The sequence below is a fragment of the Melanostigma gelatinosum genome (assembly GCF_949748355.1).
Source record: "Melanostigma gelatinosum genome assembly, chromosome: 4".
Lineage (NCBI taxonomy): Eukaryota > Metazoa > Chordata > Actinopteri > Perciformes > Zoarcidae > Melanostigma > Melanostigma gelatinosum.
Window position 1 is genome coordinate 25,759,676 of NC_136637.1, and position 17,638 is coordinate 25,777,313.

The window sequence follows — 17,638 nt, forward strand, 5'->3', positions numbered from 1 at the left end:
TCCCTGATTACGTTTGTGTTTGACGTATTACAAATACGTTTCTCATCAACATATCTTTGCCATACTCTAGTCTTTATTATTTTTCTGTGATCTGCCTCACCTCTACCCCGCCACCCGGTCGGGATGTAGAAGGGGGTGCGTGGCCTAAAAAGTTTGGGAACCGCTGGTTTAGTGTTAACATGCTAACATTTGCTACAGTAATTAGCACTAAACACAAAGTACAGCTGAGGCTGATGGGAATGCCATTTTACAGTTTAGTCATACATTGTTAGACAAATGCGTTTTGATGGTACAAGAGGTGAAGTTAAAGGATCACCAAAGTTGATTGGCGTCATCCTCCGGGGACCATGAATGTCTCTGTAAAATGCCATCGCAAGTGCCATCTAATAGTCCGTTGATCTCGGCAAGGACAGTATAGTAGTAGTATTAATAGCCGTATAATACCAAGTGAAACTTTTTGCTACTTGTAAGTGAAGGGGAGTGGATGGTGGTTAGTGATTTAGTGTGGTCGGAGAGAGGGGAGGGTATTTTTAAAAAGGCTTTTAACATGCTACAACTTTGGCCGAATCATTGCTCAGAATCCAGTATTTCCAGCTAAGCAGTGAGGCCCTAAATGTGATTAATCTTGCAACAGCCTTTGTGATGGTTTGGGATATATTTGCAAAGCCTCTCCACATTTCTGACACAAACGGATTCCTTTGTCACCAAAGCAGCGGTACTTAAAAGGTTGTGTGTTAAAGAGTACACACAGCTCATACTTTAATGTGGACCACATGGCTTCTGTTGGTTGAGTCTAAACGACACCAAATGCTGATTTTAGACATTTAAAAGTGTTTGTTAGTGACTCAGCACAGAGGACAGAAGTTCCACAGTCTTTGTATGCATGGTCCATATATCTAGGTCAGTAATACAAAGCACGTTATGTATTTAACAGGAGTGACCTCCCTTGAACTTTTAGCTCTCTCACTTGATCCACTAAAGCAGCACCAAGGAAGAAAGTTTAAAGTCACTCCCTTACTTAAAAAAAACACCTAAAACACCATTTTACCTGTCTGTCATTACTGCTTAATTGTCTATTTCTATGATGTATGTTTTGAAATAGTTCTCTCTATTTCCTCCCTTTTGAAAAGTGTCAGATTTTTTTTCTTTTTTTTTGAAGCACTTATTAGATCAAATGTATGAAAGTCTTCTTTTTGATGTTCATGAATTCTCCCCACGGTCCTCTCATACGTAACAATTTGTCTCTTTGTTTGGTAGCATTTCTTAGAATGTTTATTGTGAAAACTAGTGATGTTCAGCTCCCTAGGACAGTGGATCTGATACTAAGACATCTGAATACAACTGAAAGCGTAGTCTGCAAACTCTGCTCAGCCCTTCCTCATTTCCTGCATCTGTCGTAACTTGTAGAAGGTCATGAAGAGATAAATAAATAGAGAAGCTGCACCAGCTGTTGCTCTCCCTGCAGAGTTACTGGACATCGCTGCGGTAAAGTCAGCAGACACTCAGATCTCCGTGGTCAACTCAGCAGACACTTACACTTTAGTGCACCAATATGCTGAAATTCACGGTAAACGGATCGGGAGCGAGCGAAGGGCTTTGAAAGTTAGCGGAAACATTAACGTGAGACAACATCCGGTTTCTTCAGCCGAACATCCGGTTTTCAGAATAAGATGCCAACAAAGTATGGATTATATTCACATTAAGTATAAAACATGCTGCCTGCATCTCGTGAACCAAATGTTATTGCACTTTTGTTCATCTAGCAGTACTTTTAAAATAAAAGTGCGCAATATACTACTTTTGAATTCATTATTGACATTTGCCATAACAATACGATTAATCGCAAAAAATCCATGCGATTAAATATTTTAATCGTTGCCCAGCACTACTTTTTTTTATCTTATTAAATGTTCATACTTAAACACGTGCTATGTCAGTAGGTCACTATGGGAACCTATAATGTCTTTTCTGGAAATTTGCCTGAATTACCTTATTTGTTTTACCGTGAAAATGATTTAACAAAGCTGTTTGTATTTCATAGGTCCTGTCATCACGACCGTTGATCAGATTTAATGGAAACCAAGGGGTAAGAACATATTTCTCTCTCTCCCTGTCTCTTTCAATCCAATACATAACATTTGGTCATAAAGATAATGAAAAGAGTGATATTTGTCATGTGGTTTTATTACAGTTTGCCAGATATATCAACACTGTTAGCTGCTAACTAATATATCTGAGTCCAGGTGTCCAGAGCCAGACATTTCAACAGAAATTAAAACTTTCAACAGAGCATTTTGTGGCTCAAACACCAACTGACACGCACGGTTTCTCAAACAAGACACGCGACTACGCCAACACTGTTGTCAGCTGCAAGTTAGCCCCGACACGGCACTTCAGTGCTATGTCTGGTTGTGTCGGCCTTAGAGAGTAACAAGAAAGACGCTGGCAAAGCTGCGCTGAAATGTAATGATTTACTTTTTGCCATACGTGTCATGAGCAACGTGGCGTGACCTTAATACGCTTCTGTTCTGACACTGAGACCAGATCAGGCGAGTGTTCCCCAGCCTCCTTGTGACTGACCACAAGATTTGGTTTATTTTACTTTGGCTCCCAAGAGCCAATTGTTAACTGGGGCCCCTCAACATGTCTTGCATGGCAGGAAAAATACTCCTAAACCTCTTAAAATGTCACGGCCCTGCCTTGTTGTTCGTGACTTGTTCTGCGAGTATTTCTTCATTTGTGGTGTCCCGGATCTATTGAGAGGTAAAGGAAGGATCGTGTTTGTATGTATTCTTTGTAGAATCTTTTGGGGGGGGTTTTGTCAGTAATTTCTGTCCATAGTAGGAACTTTTGGCAGATGATGAAACTTGACCTCCATATGTTAGTCTCTCTGAAACTTCGCTGTAGGGTTACAAAATTCAGGAAATAGTCAAGGTGGAAACTTCCCCATTGGAATTAATGTATTTGTACAACTGTATTTCCCAAGACATTTTCAGAACATTTTTCCACATCAGACATGCATAGACATAACGCATTAATCAATTTATGGCGAGTGGTGGTGATATAGCAAGCAAGTTAACTAACAGGGAAAGACTGTTTGAAAGTATGAGAGGACAGTGTGAGCTGTGTGCATTCTTAGTGTTTGAAGTGAACAACGAATGTTTTAAAAGAATCAGTTAGCATGCTCAATTAAGCTACATCGCACATGGCGACTACTAGAAACAAGCAGAAGGTGTAACATGTTATAAACTGTGTGCTTTGTTGCTTTGCTTTAGGCTGCTATCTAGTAGTTAGCTGATATTGGGCACTGAATGGGCAGACATTTAACCAAAACATGCCAGAAGACCCCTGCTGATGCTTTTCACATCTTCTTTTGGAGATTGGTTAGCATCACAGGCTGCTCTCTGTTGTCGATGGCCTACTATCTCGTGTCAACCATTTTTACTATAATCAATGACAGCACATGTGATAGAGCAGACTGAAACCTGTAGGTGTTTGTAGCAGCTAATATTCACCCCCGCAGCAAAGCTACCTCTGCCTGCCTTGCTTCTTTGCTGCTACAGGGGCAAGTCGGTAAATATACACAAAGTCGGGAACAGAACAAGTAGCGACGAAACGGATTGTGCATCAGTTTCATGTCCTAGAATGCAAGGAACCGTGCCTCCTTTCTGCAACTGGTACCTGGTTGTTTATGATAATGACAAAACTCACACTAGGGTGCCGGTACCTCTCTATATGAGCAACTGTCCCCATGAAGACAATAAACATCCTCAAGCTCACAAGCATTCTCAGCACAAGCAATGGCTTCCTGCAGGGTTTGCGTGTGTGAGCCTGCCTCGTCTGACATGCAGAGACGGTCTGTGAGCACTTCTGCGCTGGCAAGTTTAGTTCAGTTTGACATCCAAAGGGCTGTTTCATTCAGCCCAGTGATTTAGCGATGTGTCCAAAGATTTAATAGGCTATCCGGCTTCATCCAACGCATTGTCCTGATCGGCGTGCTGCGGGCTTTACTGTCAACATGCTCATAATGCCTCTTAATAGCAGGATGTCTAGCATCTCTGTCCTATTAAATGTCATCATATCTCTCTTAATCCTCCCTTCCGACAGGTTCACTTTCATCCCTACTGCCTGCTCTGCACAGGTCGTCAGCACCATATTGACAAAAGCAGGTTGAATGTGTGTCCTTGTGGTAGACGTGTGATTAATTATTAACCAACCGCTGCCTACTACGCTAGTCAGCATCTAAACTTCTGCAAATGTATCCATTTGCTGAGGCGGATCAGTGTGTTGTTTACCCCAAAGTGCTTCCGCGTCAAGCTAGAGTTGCCACATCGCCCAGATCTCAGTGATGACATTGGGGAAAAAATGTTATCACTGAAAAATAACATGATGGCCAAAACTGCGAAAAGAGAGAAGTTGTACAAAAACAAGTTTTCTTGTGAGACTAGGCTGAACATTAAGGAAATATTGTCTTTTTTTTTTAATAATGATGCAGCAAGAACATGGAGCAGGGCCCATCATATTGGCTGCTCCTCATTCATCACTGAATAGTGTGCAAGCTCCCAGTTGGGAATGCAGGACACGCTAACTAGAACAGTAGCTTGTTAACATTGTGACCTACAGGTACATAAGCAATTTACTATCATGTCGAAGGCACAATTCACATTATAGCACAACATCTGCCAACATCTCATTCTATCAATGGTGCAGTGCAATACTCACACAGCTGGTTGTTAAACTGTATTTTTAAAGCTTGGGGGGGGGGGGGGGGGGGAGTTCACCGATGCTTTCCAAACTCATTGTTAGACCTCAGGCAGCAGCAGCTTCAACATTCATTGTTTTGTGTGCATATTGTTTCACTGAAGAATCTCACCGTAGGCGATTATATCGTCGATGGTGTAGCTGAGGTCTACATTTAGCATAGAAAGTCATTTAAGCATCCTCTAGGAGTCCTGATACATTCGATACCGCCGTCCTGCCGTCAATATTTCTGTTTAGAATTGGGAACGGCACAGTGCAGAACACTGCAATCCTGCATAGAGCTAGACTCTTTCCAGTATTGATGCCTTATCACCAAGTAAAATCATTTTTGCTTCTCTTTAGCAGGCATTGAAATGTGTAAACATGCTGTACAGGCAGCATATGCGACATGTTTGTCAACTGCACACATCAGATGTTAGACCCGATGTGTGTTTTAGGCTGACAAAGTAAAGTGAGGCACGTATTTTACCGCTGCAGCAGGTTCGCTGTGGAGGAGAATCTGTTACTGTTGAGATCAGAATGCTCGTCAGAAGAGTGACAATGGCAAAATTACAGAGCAGATGGCCCGGCTGTCACGATGTGCTCCGTTATTCATTCACCTGCTGCAGCTCTCTCTGAGCTCTTGACAAAGTGTGCACATAACAAGTTTCTTTCAGAAAATAATGAATTTAAAGACCAAAAACAGACATAAGATGAGAGGTGTGTGAGAGACAGGTTTGGGTTCAGATGTGGCCAAAGAGACGTGTGTGTATATATATACGTGGGCTGCATTAAACACGTGTGATGATGCAGAAAAGCCTCGACATGGTCGGTGAGGCTTTGATTCACTCCGGCGGTGTTTTCTCCTGCACTTTTCATTCTGGCGATTGGATTGACTTCAAGCGTTCTGTCATTACGTGCGGTTTGCGTATATCCGAGTGTGCCGGCCGTTGTTGGATGCGTGTGGCAAAAATATCCATCATAGACTGTGTGATGTATTCAGCACCATTAACTCTTGTCGACCCTCATCCACTGCTGTTTGGCCATTTAGCATCTCGGGGAGGGAGGGAGAGAGAGAGAGAGGGGGGGGGGGCGGCGGCTCTCTGAATGGCTTTTCAGTGCAGCAGTGTTGCCCATTTCGTTTGGTTTTCATCTCACTTTTCATCTTCTTCTTTTCGTCTTCACAAGCCAAAACCACAGACTTCATTCATTCATTCATATTCTTGGTTACGGCTGAAAAGGAGTATTGAGTAAAATGAGTGTCGCGCGAAAGTAAATGATATCGTTGTCATGATGTGTTCAAATGTAATCTTGTAAAATTGTGTTTTTGGTGAGAAACTTAATAAACCTGTTTAACTTCTTAACACTATCTCTAAGCAGCTTATAATACATAATTTAATTAAACCAAATATTTGATTTTATTTTGTGTTTTTATGCAAATAACCACTTTATTTACACGTTAAATGATTGGAGGTTCAGGGACGTTGATGAAAACAGTTAAGCTGGAGCCTTAAAACACAGAATGTGAAATGGCACTAAATGGATTTAGTGAAAGTTAATATTATTTTATGCAATTTCAACAATTAACAAGTTGCTTTTTCTGAAAAAAACAACCAGTTCGTAGTTCATCAGTCTTGTTCTCTCTTTTGTATGTTTACTGTTGCTCCTTATTGAAGCAAAAGTATTTAAATGATTAATCGACTAATTGGTAAAATGCTCGATTACTAAAATGATAATTATCTGCAGCCCTGTTCAGACCATATGATGCTATTGTGTGAACAGATTAACTGGTGTAAAATAGTACGCTAGTTAGTTTTTCCCCTCCAAAAATACATTTGGGATTGGCTACTGCGGACTAGTTTGGACATTCAGACGCAGATCACACATGAGTGTCAGGAGTCAGCTGGTCGTCGCAGTGTGTTCTGCTTTTTAACGGAAAACAAACGGGCGACGTGAGGTGACGCCAAGTGCAAAGCACTTGAACAGTCGGCCTTTGTCATCATCTTTGACGTCGTCTTTGTGTGTCGGGCCTCTGTCTCCGTCTGATTAGTTTTTTCCTGTCTCTCCGCTGCTTCTCTCTCCGCTGCTCTTGGATGAGACGAAGTGCGTGGGGGTCGGCCCTCTCCATCTACCCCAACCGTAAAAAGAGGCTTTGTTTGCTCGATGCCATACAGAATGAGAAAAGGAGGCTAGCCGCAGGCTGAACAAGGAGGGGGTGGTTGGAACACCTGTTAAAAATCCACTTCCACCATTTAGAAAGGCTATATAAAGGGGATTATTACTCGTGGAGGTGGTTTTGTTTCGTTGTCAGTCCCTGCCGTTCATCCAGTGTTGGAAGTAATCTCCCGATGCTCTTTAAAGTGTGCTCTGCTGCTTTCTTTTTTCTCCGTTGCTCTGTTCTGGCTCGGTTTTGTGGCAACAGCAGGCTAAAGCTCTCTAAGCTTTGTTTAATTTGCAAGTTAAACTGATTCTAACGTCGGGGCTTTTTATCTTTTCCTAAGAGGAGAGAGCAGTTAGGTTTATGAAAGCATGTTAGCAGGAAGTACCCACAGCCCCGTTAACCCCGTTGTTTTAATTCAAACCCCTCGACACAAAAACATGAACATCAAATGTCAAGCAAAATTGAACACGTACATGTCAAGCATCACATCAGAACATAGCTTATACAGACACACATGGCTTGGTCTCAAAGTGCACAGTGAGACTGTTGTGTGGTATACATGCACAATCAAGACACGTGAGAGAAAAGCTCATCACTAACGACAAACAAGGGAGTGTCAGCTTTCACCCGATGACCCGTTTTCTTTAGAAACTGTACTAAGTCCATGTATGCGCGTCGTGGTTACGACACTCAAGCGTTTGTTGAATCGGAGCCTGAGCCGCTTGGTGTGGAGGATCCTCTTCTCACTCTTTCATCCTCGACAATATGAGTCAGCTGCGTCACTCCCCTGTACTTTGCCTTCCTGTCAGTTCCTCTGCCTCTTAATCATCTCTGGATTCACACACTCAACTGATCTCTTCTGTGCTTCTGCAAGAACATGGTGTGGCTTCTGCAGCAGCATATACCATCGTTTCACAAGTTCATAGCCAGTGGTAGGTCTACCGTGGATGGTTACAACACTATGGCCAATACTCTAAATCCTTTATTCAGTATATAAATGGGATTTTCACTTACAGAAACTCAGTGTTGAGCTCCAGTTCAAGAGGTTTAATGGTCCTGGAGTAAGTAAGTTAAAGTAAATCTTCATTGTGTGTGTGTGTGAGACAGGAGTTGCTTCTCTGTTTGCTGTAATTTACATTTTTAAAGCAGAGCTACAAGTGGGTAAATGTGTCATCGGAACTATTTCCTCTTGCGAGCATGGCAGCACAGGCTGGTTGAATTCCATAGATCATAACTTGGCGAAGGATGTGGTTTATTGACAAGAACATGCAGAACTTCTAATGGTTGTTGTAGGTCAGCTCCTCACAGGGGTTCAGACAGTCCTTTGTGACTCTGCTCTGAGTGGCGCAGTGTTTTCGGGTCGTCCATCCGTCAGTGTGTGATGTCTGAGGAAGGCCTTAGGGAAGTTCCTCAAATTTGGCACAAACATCCACTTCAGAGTGAACTGATTAGATTTTGGTGGTTAAAGGTTACTGTGTCTTCACAAAACACAATGTCACACGTATATCTAACAGGATAAAATGATGTAGTGGCAACATTTTGGACAGACATTGATGTAAACTGCAACTTGACTGGTTGGCAGAAGCATACATATTCTACATTATTATTATTCTGCTGCCAAAATAGTCTCCACCTCCATCTTCTGCCACGGCAAATGTGTACCGACCAGCATTCAGCGTCCAGTCAACAACCTTGTAGTGAAGAATCGTCTTTATCCTTAACTTTAACTGTCGTAATGATGATAATAAAAAGTAAATTAATACTATAACGGTTGTATTTTCAAATTGTATCTCTTATTGATTTATCTGTATGAGGTGAACTGCAGCTGTGTGTGTGTGTGTGTGTGTCATGTTCTACTGCAGTGGAGCACTATGTACCACTGAGAGCACAGGTTTTCCAGCAGGGCAAATAAAGGACATTGTATGTATTTATAGCAGGCCACCTACAGCCTTTACACGTTGTTGGGACCTCTGGTAAACAGAGCTGCCTACAGTCTGAACGCATGTCAGTCCCAGCTGCACTGAAGAAGAAGCCAGTGAGTCACAAGGCTGAGCCTCTGATCTGGGTTAGGCCAGTGGCAATGAGGTGCTCCAGAGGCCCTGTACCGCCGATCCAAAACCATCTCACTTGGCTATCTTCTGTCATCGTGGCTCAGTGTGGTGCACCGTCCGGGGCTCTGACGCCGCTTTTAATTCGTGTTCATGAAAGCGGAGCTGAGCAGGGATTCATCCTGCCCGGCCCTCCTGGGGAAAAAAGAAAACCCAGCATCTGTATCCCAGCTGTCTGATTAGAGGTTTCCAGAGGTTACTTAACGGTGGTTAACTCCAGTTCTTCTGTCGTCTGCTAAACGCAACACCTGTAGTGTGGGAGGAACTGGTGCTGGAATAGGATGTGGCAAACTGCGGCGAAGGCCAGAGACTGCAGGAAGACACAGTTCATAGTTCCTCTGTTACTGTAATTTACCTGCGGGTCCTCCTAGCACACTTTGGGAACATCATTAGGAACACTCTGCAGTGCGCAGACTGTCCTAGCAGAAGTAAGCTGGAGGAATATAAGGCAGCAGATTCTTAGCTGCATTTCGTGAGGTTTTCAGCGTCTTTGAAGCCAGCAAGAAAATGCCTGAGGCTTACTCACAGCTTTGCCGAGTCAGAGCCAGGTTTTCAAGCAATAGAGAACTGGCATTTGTTTATAGTACTGAATACATCAAAAAGAAAAATGTGTTTAGGTCTACAAATAGGGTGTGGAGTGCAGTTAGTCACCCTCTCTTGGTATCTTACTGATGTTGATAATATACAGCTCCAAAAGAGATCGGAGAATATGTATGTATGTATGGCAGCGTGGTCAATAATGGAACTGTTATTGAACTATAGTTTTAGTTTGTTCAAATGTGATTTGTTAAGAGTAGGTTGGAGCTTTGAAGTGTTGGTCTGACACCAAATAATTAAGAACTGGTGTATTGATTTCATAATCATGTTTTTCGCCTTTTGTCTTCAACAGAAAATTTCAATACCACGGTCGGAAACTTCCAGTGAACTGCAATCGTTTACTTTCTACCTGTCGAATGTGGGCAGAGATAACCCCCAGGGCAGCTTCGACTGCATCCAGCAGTACATCACCAGGTGAACGCAAACGCTTGACTCGCACTCACTTTCATCAAATGTGCAACCGGTTCCTCTTTTTGATTCGCCGTCTGTAATGTCAACATTTGTACACTGTGGCGACGGATTTGAATACTTAATTTTGGCTTTGTGTAAATAATCTGTGTAAAGTCTTTGGAGTTGCAAAATGAGTGTTCCCAGGCAGGCAATCTGTTTGTTTGACATGGTTAACCTGAGGGGACTCACTGACCTCTGTTGAACACACTTATTAAACAATATGGTTTTGCAAATTCTGCACAGTTGCAAAATGTTAGAAAAAGCAGTGTAAATTAAAGCGAGTGTGTTCTTTAATCTTTGTAGACAAGTGTTGTCTCTTTGTGTTTATAGCAGCTGCAATGGCACACAACCTGCTGATGATGTGGGTCCATCCCCTTCTAAGCATCCAACCCATTAAACGTGTTCTGCAGACTTTCTCTGGCCAAACATAGTGTGTCGATTTTGTTGCCTGAGTCACGCAAATAGGACCAGATGTCTGCGTTGAAGAGGAAGGAAGTTGAAAAACAGAATAGGGATCAACAAAAGCCTCTGCCTCTCTGACCGGCCAAGTTTCTGACCCCGTTATTCAGAAAATATTTCTGAACAAGTGGGTCAGGTGGAGGTCGTCCACGTCTCTGACTGGATCCGAATCAACCTCGAGTTCCAGTCTGAAGCCCAAATGACAGAGCTCCGCTTCCACCGACTGCGCCAGCACTGTCTCGTTTTCTGCCAAATCCTCATCAAAGTGGAGGAGAATCAAAGAGAGACGGAAAGAATGGACTTTGGTGCGGCAGTGACTCGTACTGTGGGATCCCACAGTTGGATGAAAATTGAAAAAAATAACAGTTGTGCTCTCGGGGAGTTTCATGGATCTCATCTGGGCAGGAATGCACAGTGAAGGGATGGCTTATTGCAAATAGTGAGAGATTTCAGGTTAATACTGAGAACTTGTATTGGTGGATGTATGGTCAGTGTTTTAAAGTAGCATGCCCTAAAATATAACGTGCCATCTGTTTATTTATTGTCTAGCTCAAATAACTGTCCAAATATTCATGGAGCACCTTTTAAAATAAGTAGCGATTCCCCTCTAATCTTTTCCATTGTCTTTCTCTGGATGCTCAATCCCGGCTTCCTCTCTGAACATCTCCCTTTTTTGTTTTGGCAGTGAAGGGAGCATTCAGCTGGATTGTTTGGGTGGGATCCAGGACAAGATTACAGTGTGTGCCACAGACGACTCCTACCAGAAGGCCAGGGAAAACATGGCCCAGGTCGAGGAGGAGACTCGCAGTCGGAGTGCCATCGTCATCAAGCCCGGGGGGAGATTCGTAGGTGAGGAGACATGATGGCACAGATGCATGCAGACCATCAAACATGCTCCCGTCAGCCAGACATAAGACCAATATTTGATAATAACTCAGCTTTTGGTTGATGGAAAAGAGGAAATTCCGTTTAAACAGCACAAAGGTGTTGTGACTTGACAGGCAGAATTTCTGTGCCTTGCAAACGGCCAAATGGCCCGTGTGTTTGTGTAGCCTTCCTCGGCTGGTGAATGGGTTCACATTGCACCAGACAGGTTGTTTGGGTCTGGGGCAGAATGGCAAAGGGCCAGCACACTGCCGGCATGCCTCATCTGTAACTGGGACTATATTGAAGTTGATGGTGGTTGCTTCCTCAATGGTCGCACAGCCAATGTGCCACGCGCACGCTGATCTTCTTTCTCGCTAACCCTTATGACTGTAATTCAAACGCGCCGGGGCCAAAACATCCCCGGGCGTAACGCGTCAACTGTCTGACTTCTTGTTTTGGTCTCTGACCTGCACTATAAAGCGCATCGTGCTACAGCTACTGTCGAAAAAACTCACAGCAGTGCAGCCTCATTGCCTGCAAAGAAAGAAATCCAGTGTAAGCCTCTTCACTGCTCAGCAGTGAGTCAAAGAATGTCTAGTCCATGTGTGCCGTGGAGCCAAACTGTGTTTTGTTCTCAGTAGGAGGCAACATAAAATTCAGGCTGAATCACCTTTAAAAGAAGGTCTCGGTGGGAGAAGGTGGTGTTAGCTGATGTTTGTAATGCGAGGCGAGTAGAGATCAGTGCATGATACATCTTTTATGAGTCATCTGCAAGAGCTCAGCCGGTATCAATCACTGAGATGGAAGATGTTGACAGAAATAAATCTCTTTCTCGCTGAGATAATAGTTATTTTCTGTTAAGAAAACAAGCGAGCATTGGCTGCCAGCCAGAAAGTCATAAGAGCCCTTTTCCACCAGCGTTAGTTGCTTCAGTGCGAGATTAAAATTCCACCTGTGGTTAAAATTCTCAGCAATGGTAAAGTGTTTTCTTTTTTAGTGTTAAAATACAACTTGACCAATCATTATTCAACTGTTCTAATGCGAAACTCCTCCCCCCCCCCCCCCGTCTGTAACTCCACCTCAGGTAAGAAGGTTCAGATCCGGAAACCGGCACCTGGCCTCTCGGACGTCGCCCCGTTACGGAGGACGTCTCGGCCCGTCATCATCTCGAGCAGTACGCTGAAGAAGGGCACGCCTCAGCACCGGCCGCTCCGAGAGCGCCTCACACACCTGCTGGCCCTCAAGCCTTACAAGAAGGCTGAGCTCATCCTGAGGTTGCAGAAAGATGGCCTCTTGCCACTAGACAAGGACTCCCTGGATAGCCACCTGCAACAGGTCTCTCACACACACACACACGCGTATTGCCTTTGTTGCCTCTCAACAGCTGCAGAGGCGAGGAGACTTACCCGTGCTTCTTTCTCATTTCCTAGGTGGCGAACCTGAACGGGAAGGACAACACCTTCACATTGAAGGACGTTTTGTATAAGGAGATCCAGAAGGACTGGCCAGGCTACACAGAAGGAGACCAGCAGCTTCTCAAGAGAATCATGTTTAAGTATGTCAAAGATGTGGCTCACTCTCGCCTTAAAGCCACATGTCGCCCTATTCTGACCATGATTCTCCTCAGCCATAGATCACTCGTGCTTATATCAGTCTACTCTCCTCTGAATGGTCAGTTTTAGTTTTAGGGTGTTTTTTTTTTACTGGCTACAAATAGCTGATAGTCTTGCATTGCATTTCTATCATAACATATTTTGTGTGCGTGTGTAACTTTGCTAAATCTGACATACCTCCATTGTATTTGCTTTAACCGGGTAGACGAGTTACATTCCTGGGTGTTGTGGAGTACGAGTGTGTGACACTGCAGAGCACCTTGTGGTGTTTGTGTGGCGAGGAGGCCACAGGGTGGTGACTCTGGTATTTAAGAATTGTAGAGAAACGTCCTTCTATAGAGGAATGATGTATGCGTTCCCTTTTTAAATATCTTGTGACATAACTGATTAAGATAAAGGTTTTTGAGACATAAGGATTTGTAAAGCTGTCATGGATTTCATTCTGTGCACTTCTGGATGTGTAAAACCCACCTTTTCTTTTAAATATTTGTTGGACTGGCACATCGTCTGTGTCCCCAGGAAGTTTTCTGTGTGCTCCACTGAGTTTCCTCTTTTGTTGACGACATGAGCTGCTGGCCTTCTTCCCAGTGGAAAAACCTGTTTTCTCGGGATCTGGGACACTAAGGAAAAGCCAGATCCCAGCCAGCTATAAATAGACCAGGAAGCAATGCTCCGACACTCAATTTGTGTTTATGTAATGGACTCAAGAATAGCTCCTATCCTCCGTAATTAGCTTACCTGGGGTACAGCGCTAAAGGCAGCTAGACACTGGAGAATCCTCACACTTTAGTGCAACTACTTAACCTGAGATGTCCAGCTTTTGTTAAGACTGCTACTGACACAGCTGTATGTTTTGTGTTGTATCGGGCTTTTAAAAGGGGCCTTTGGTGTTTTATTCTCCTCATTTACATATATAGACACTCAAACGCCTCACAGTTCATTAGTATATTAACACAAACTACAGCCTTTCTGGCACAGTGCCATTAAAAATTCCACAAAGTACTCATTACAGTATTGCTTTGTTGCATTACAGTGTTTGATATTCTGGCCACTCGGGGTAATATCTGTGTGTGCAAGGCATGCATATCCATACATACTTGCAGCCTATTTGTGTGTCGCTCTTTAGTCGACACTGTGGGCTATTTTTTTCTGTGAGTTTTATCAGCTGACTAACCACCTACCGTAATACCATAATAATGTCGTGTTTGGAGCAGTGGATTTTTTTTGTTCCCGTCGGTAAACATGCTGCGTGCTGGAATACATCTTTAATAATTCATTCTTATCTGCGTGTTATGTTTTAAAACAAGCCTGGATCAGTTGGTTAAACACTATTCATCATCGCTGCATAGCTGCTGTTTGGCACAGCTGTTTTGTTTTCGACACTTGCTGTGTGATAGATTCATCTCGAGTTTGGGGGGGATCCATTGCATCGGGGATGTTCTGCACCGTGTAGTCAACCGTTTGTATTGTCTGATAAACCGACAACACACAAACACCAAAGTGAGCCGCGCCACCATATTCTGTCTCTCGCCATGTCACCTTCTCACTCGCCTTGAACTCGCTGCCAGAACTGTTCAAGCATTAAACAAACATGCAGCGAGCTAACACGTGACCTGTTCTGTGGAAAAGAGAAGACGGCACAATTGGATTATTAACACTGTTATAAAACTTGTGAACAGATTTTATAATGATTTAAGTTATTCCCTGTCATGAAGTGTGTGGTTATGGTGAAGTGCTGCTTTGTCAAGTAGGCCCTCATTTCCTCTGTTGTCATAGCTACCCACTTCACAAAGCCACGTTTGTAACTTGTTCTTTAATGCCCTCTTACTTTGTCACTGGAGAAATAGCAGCTACGTAGCTTTTACTTTTTTGCTCGAGTATGTTCAAGCTCTTAAGGGCAGAAATCTGGCTTTAACCTTTGATGTTCCAGAAAGCAGCACTTGAGGGAGATGCTGCGTCACCTCAACAGGTAGTTGAATAGCTACAGTCGTGTTCTTGTGACGCTGGTATGCAGTTTACAGTAGAGAATCTGTAGAAATAATATCAAGATTGTGTTCTCATACGCACGTGTTCCCTCTTAGGAAGCAGAACCAGACCCCGAACAGCTCCGCCCCTCCGCTGGAGAGCCCGCCCAAAGAGCTGGCCGGCAGCTCGCCATCTCAGGTGAGCTTCCTGTTCCCTCGTCTCACTTCCACACACTTCCATATCAGCTCTCCCACTCACATTTCCCCTGGGGCTGGTGATGGATGATATTCTCGTGATATGATGTGTGGACTCTCCTTGATGTTATGTCAGTGGAGTGCTTTAAGATTAGCTCTGCAGATCTAACGTACAGAGCTTGGTCGCCTTCAGTTTTATTTTTTTAGCTGATCCAGTAGATACGGTTGGTGGAATTGGGGACAAAGATGTCCACCGGTTTACCTATAGCCTTGTTAACTGGGTTGTCCCTGCAGTCTGGAGGTTTCTGGTATTTCCCAGAAAAGGGGTTTTCTAAATCCTCTCTCTGCCTTTTCAGTGAATTCCCTTTTGCAGTAAATGTTTTCTGAACTTTTTACAGTTGACCTGTATTACTAATGGTGGTTATGAGCTTTTAAGAAACATACATTGTTTGCATGAGCACTGAAGCCTTGTTGTTCAACTAAATGGCCCCCGTGGTACACTTTAGTTTATTAAAACTCTTTTTCTCCCTCCTCATTGCGTGTTAAAAATTAATATTTGTTGTCCGGCTGCTCTTTTTTTTTTTTAGGTGAGTCCAGACTCTGGAGTCTAACCATTGGTTACACTTCCATTAGGTAGACTGAGGAGGAGCTGCTCCGTTTACATTAACAGCGCCTTCCTCTCAGGTTCTTCTCACCTCAGACACCTACTGTATGGCTCCTCCTGTCCGCTCCCTCCCTCAGTAAACACAGTACACAAACACAGTACACAAACACACGCTGTGTGTAAACCTCTGGAAAGGTGATGGATAAATCAGGGGGAGCCGCAGGGCAAACTGGGTGAGACCGTGTCCACACACACACACACACACAGACGGATAAATGCCAAAATAACTTCCATCCCTGCTAGCGTTTCAAAAAACATTTCCCATTCACACTAGTTTACAGAAACAAAAGTAAGCGGCTAATGGCAAATAATAGAACGGCTATATAACAGACAGCAAATTACATCACTGTAATGTAGCCTTTAAAACTAGGAAAAGACGACACTTATGCCACATTACAATATTTAGAGATCCATATAATGTAAGACGATATCTTGTCTCATATCACAATATCGATACAGTAACAATATATGGCCCGGCCTTAATTACAGTCATTATCTGCTGGACTGTGGATCTCAGCCCCACTTTGCTCTGTCTCGTCATGCTCTCCACCATCGCATACATTTGGTCTCCTGAAAACACTGATGCACAGGACGACATCCATGTAAACCTACATCAGGATTAGTAAAAGCCTTGTCTACTCTACAACATTACAGTGTTGTAGTTTCCTACACTGCAGTGTCTTCTACTAGTGTTTGGGTGTCGTAAGAAGGGGACCAACAGTATGGAAGTAGTCTAAAAAGCTTTGCAGGCCCAAAAGGAGCTCCTCGCTGGTTTTCGCCGTTGTTACAGAACCCAAAAGTAGTCCTGTTGGCACAGCCGCCACACAGTGATCGGGTCAGCCACTCCCAACGACATAAGTGTGGGCTGGGTCAAACGGGGCCCGTCTGTAATTTAATCCCTGGTATTGTGAGAAGACTGCACAGTCATCATATTCTCAGTGCTACTAAGAACACAGATCCTCTACTTCTCTTTCTTCTGTGTTGCTTTCTCCATCTGTCTACTTGTTCTAGATCCTGTCTTCTGAACATTCCCTTGTCCCTCACAGCTCAGACCATTTCTGTCTGTACTCTTCCTTTCACTCGCTCTGGGATGAATTGAATTCATGTTGAACCCTATTTTGGGTTCTGCTACTAAAACTGCAATTTTTTTTTTCTTTCTGCCAGAAACGACCTGCTGCTGACTTCATCGACCCTCTAGCCAACAAAAAGCCCAGGATATCGCATCTCGCCAGCAAGGCTGCAACAGCCCCGGTTAATGGCAAGCTCAGCTCCTCCAATGGGAGAGGGGACGCAGGTGGCGCTCAGGCCGGAGTGGCGGTTTCAACGTCTGACGGCGGCACGACGTCCAGCTCCCAGCAGCTCCCTCTGCTAGACATCCCCCGTCCTTTCGAAGCACTGTCGGATGTCAGCAATGACTCCAGCCACAACGGGAGAGATTGTGACTCTCAGGAAACCGCCGTGTCCGAGAGGCTCAGCCAACAACCGACGCTGCTCTCGGGCCCGGCGCCCAGCATCGGCACACCGTCTCCTGGGCACACGGGCCCGGTCGTTCCTCGGGATAAGAGTCCTTCGTCTTTCAACAACAAGTCCAGGAAGAAGTCAAAAAAGCATAAAGACAAGGAAAAGAGCAAAGACAAGGAGAGGGTGAGGGAAAGGGCTCAGGAGAAGGAGAGGAAGAGTCGTGGGGAACGTGTGCCTGAGCCGAACCAAGCCTGCGAGCTGAGCCCAGGAAACCTCAAAAGCAACAGTATTCCACACAAAAGCACAGGTGAGAGCCACACACACACGGCATCCCTTTTCTTCTGCACACAATGTCCCAT

At 44.1% G+C, this 17,638-nt stretch overlaps 1 protein-coding gene across 2 annotated transcripts in view; it reads left to right on the forward strand.

The window, feature by feature from the left end:
- ell (elongation factor RNA polymerase II) overlaps positions 1-17,638 on the forward strand; it is a 31,572-nt gene that overhangs the window by 9,842 nt on the left and 4,092 nt on the right. The window contains exons 2-8 of one of the 2 annotated variants that reach the window (XM_079266850.1): positions 2,042-2,086; positions 9,899-10,020; positions 11,201-11,364; positions 12,467-12,717; positions 12,813-12,937; positions 15,077-15,158; positions 16,983-17,586. In XM_079266850.1, the coding sequence (XP_079122976.1) occupies positions 2,042-2,086; positions 9,899-10,020; positions 11,201-11,364; positions 12,467-12,717; positions 12,813-12,937; positions 15,077-15,158; positions 16,983-17,586 (1,393 nt within the window). Of the gene's footprint in view, positions 1-2,041; positions 2,087-9,898; positions 10,021-10,660; positions 10,955-11,200; positions 11,365-12,466; positions 12,718-12,812; positions 12,938-15,076; positions 15,159-16,982; positions 17,587-17,638 lie in introns of those variants that run through there. The other variant, XM_079266849.1, reaches the window with a different exon arrangement.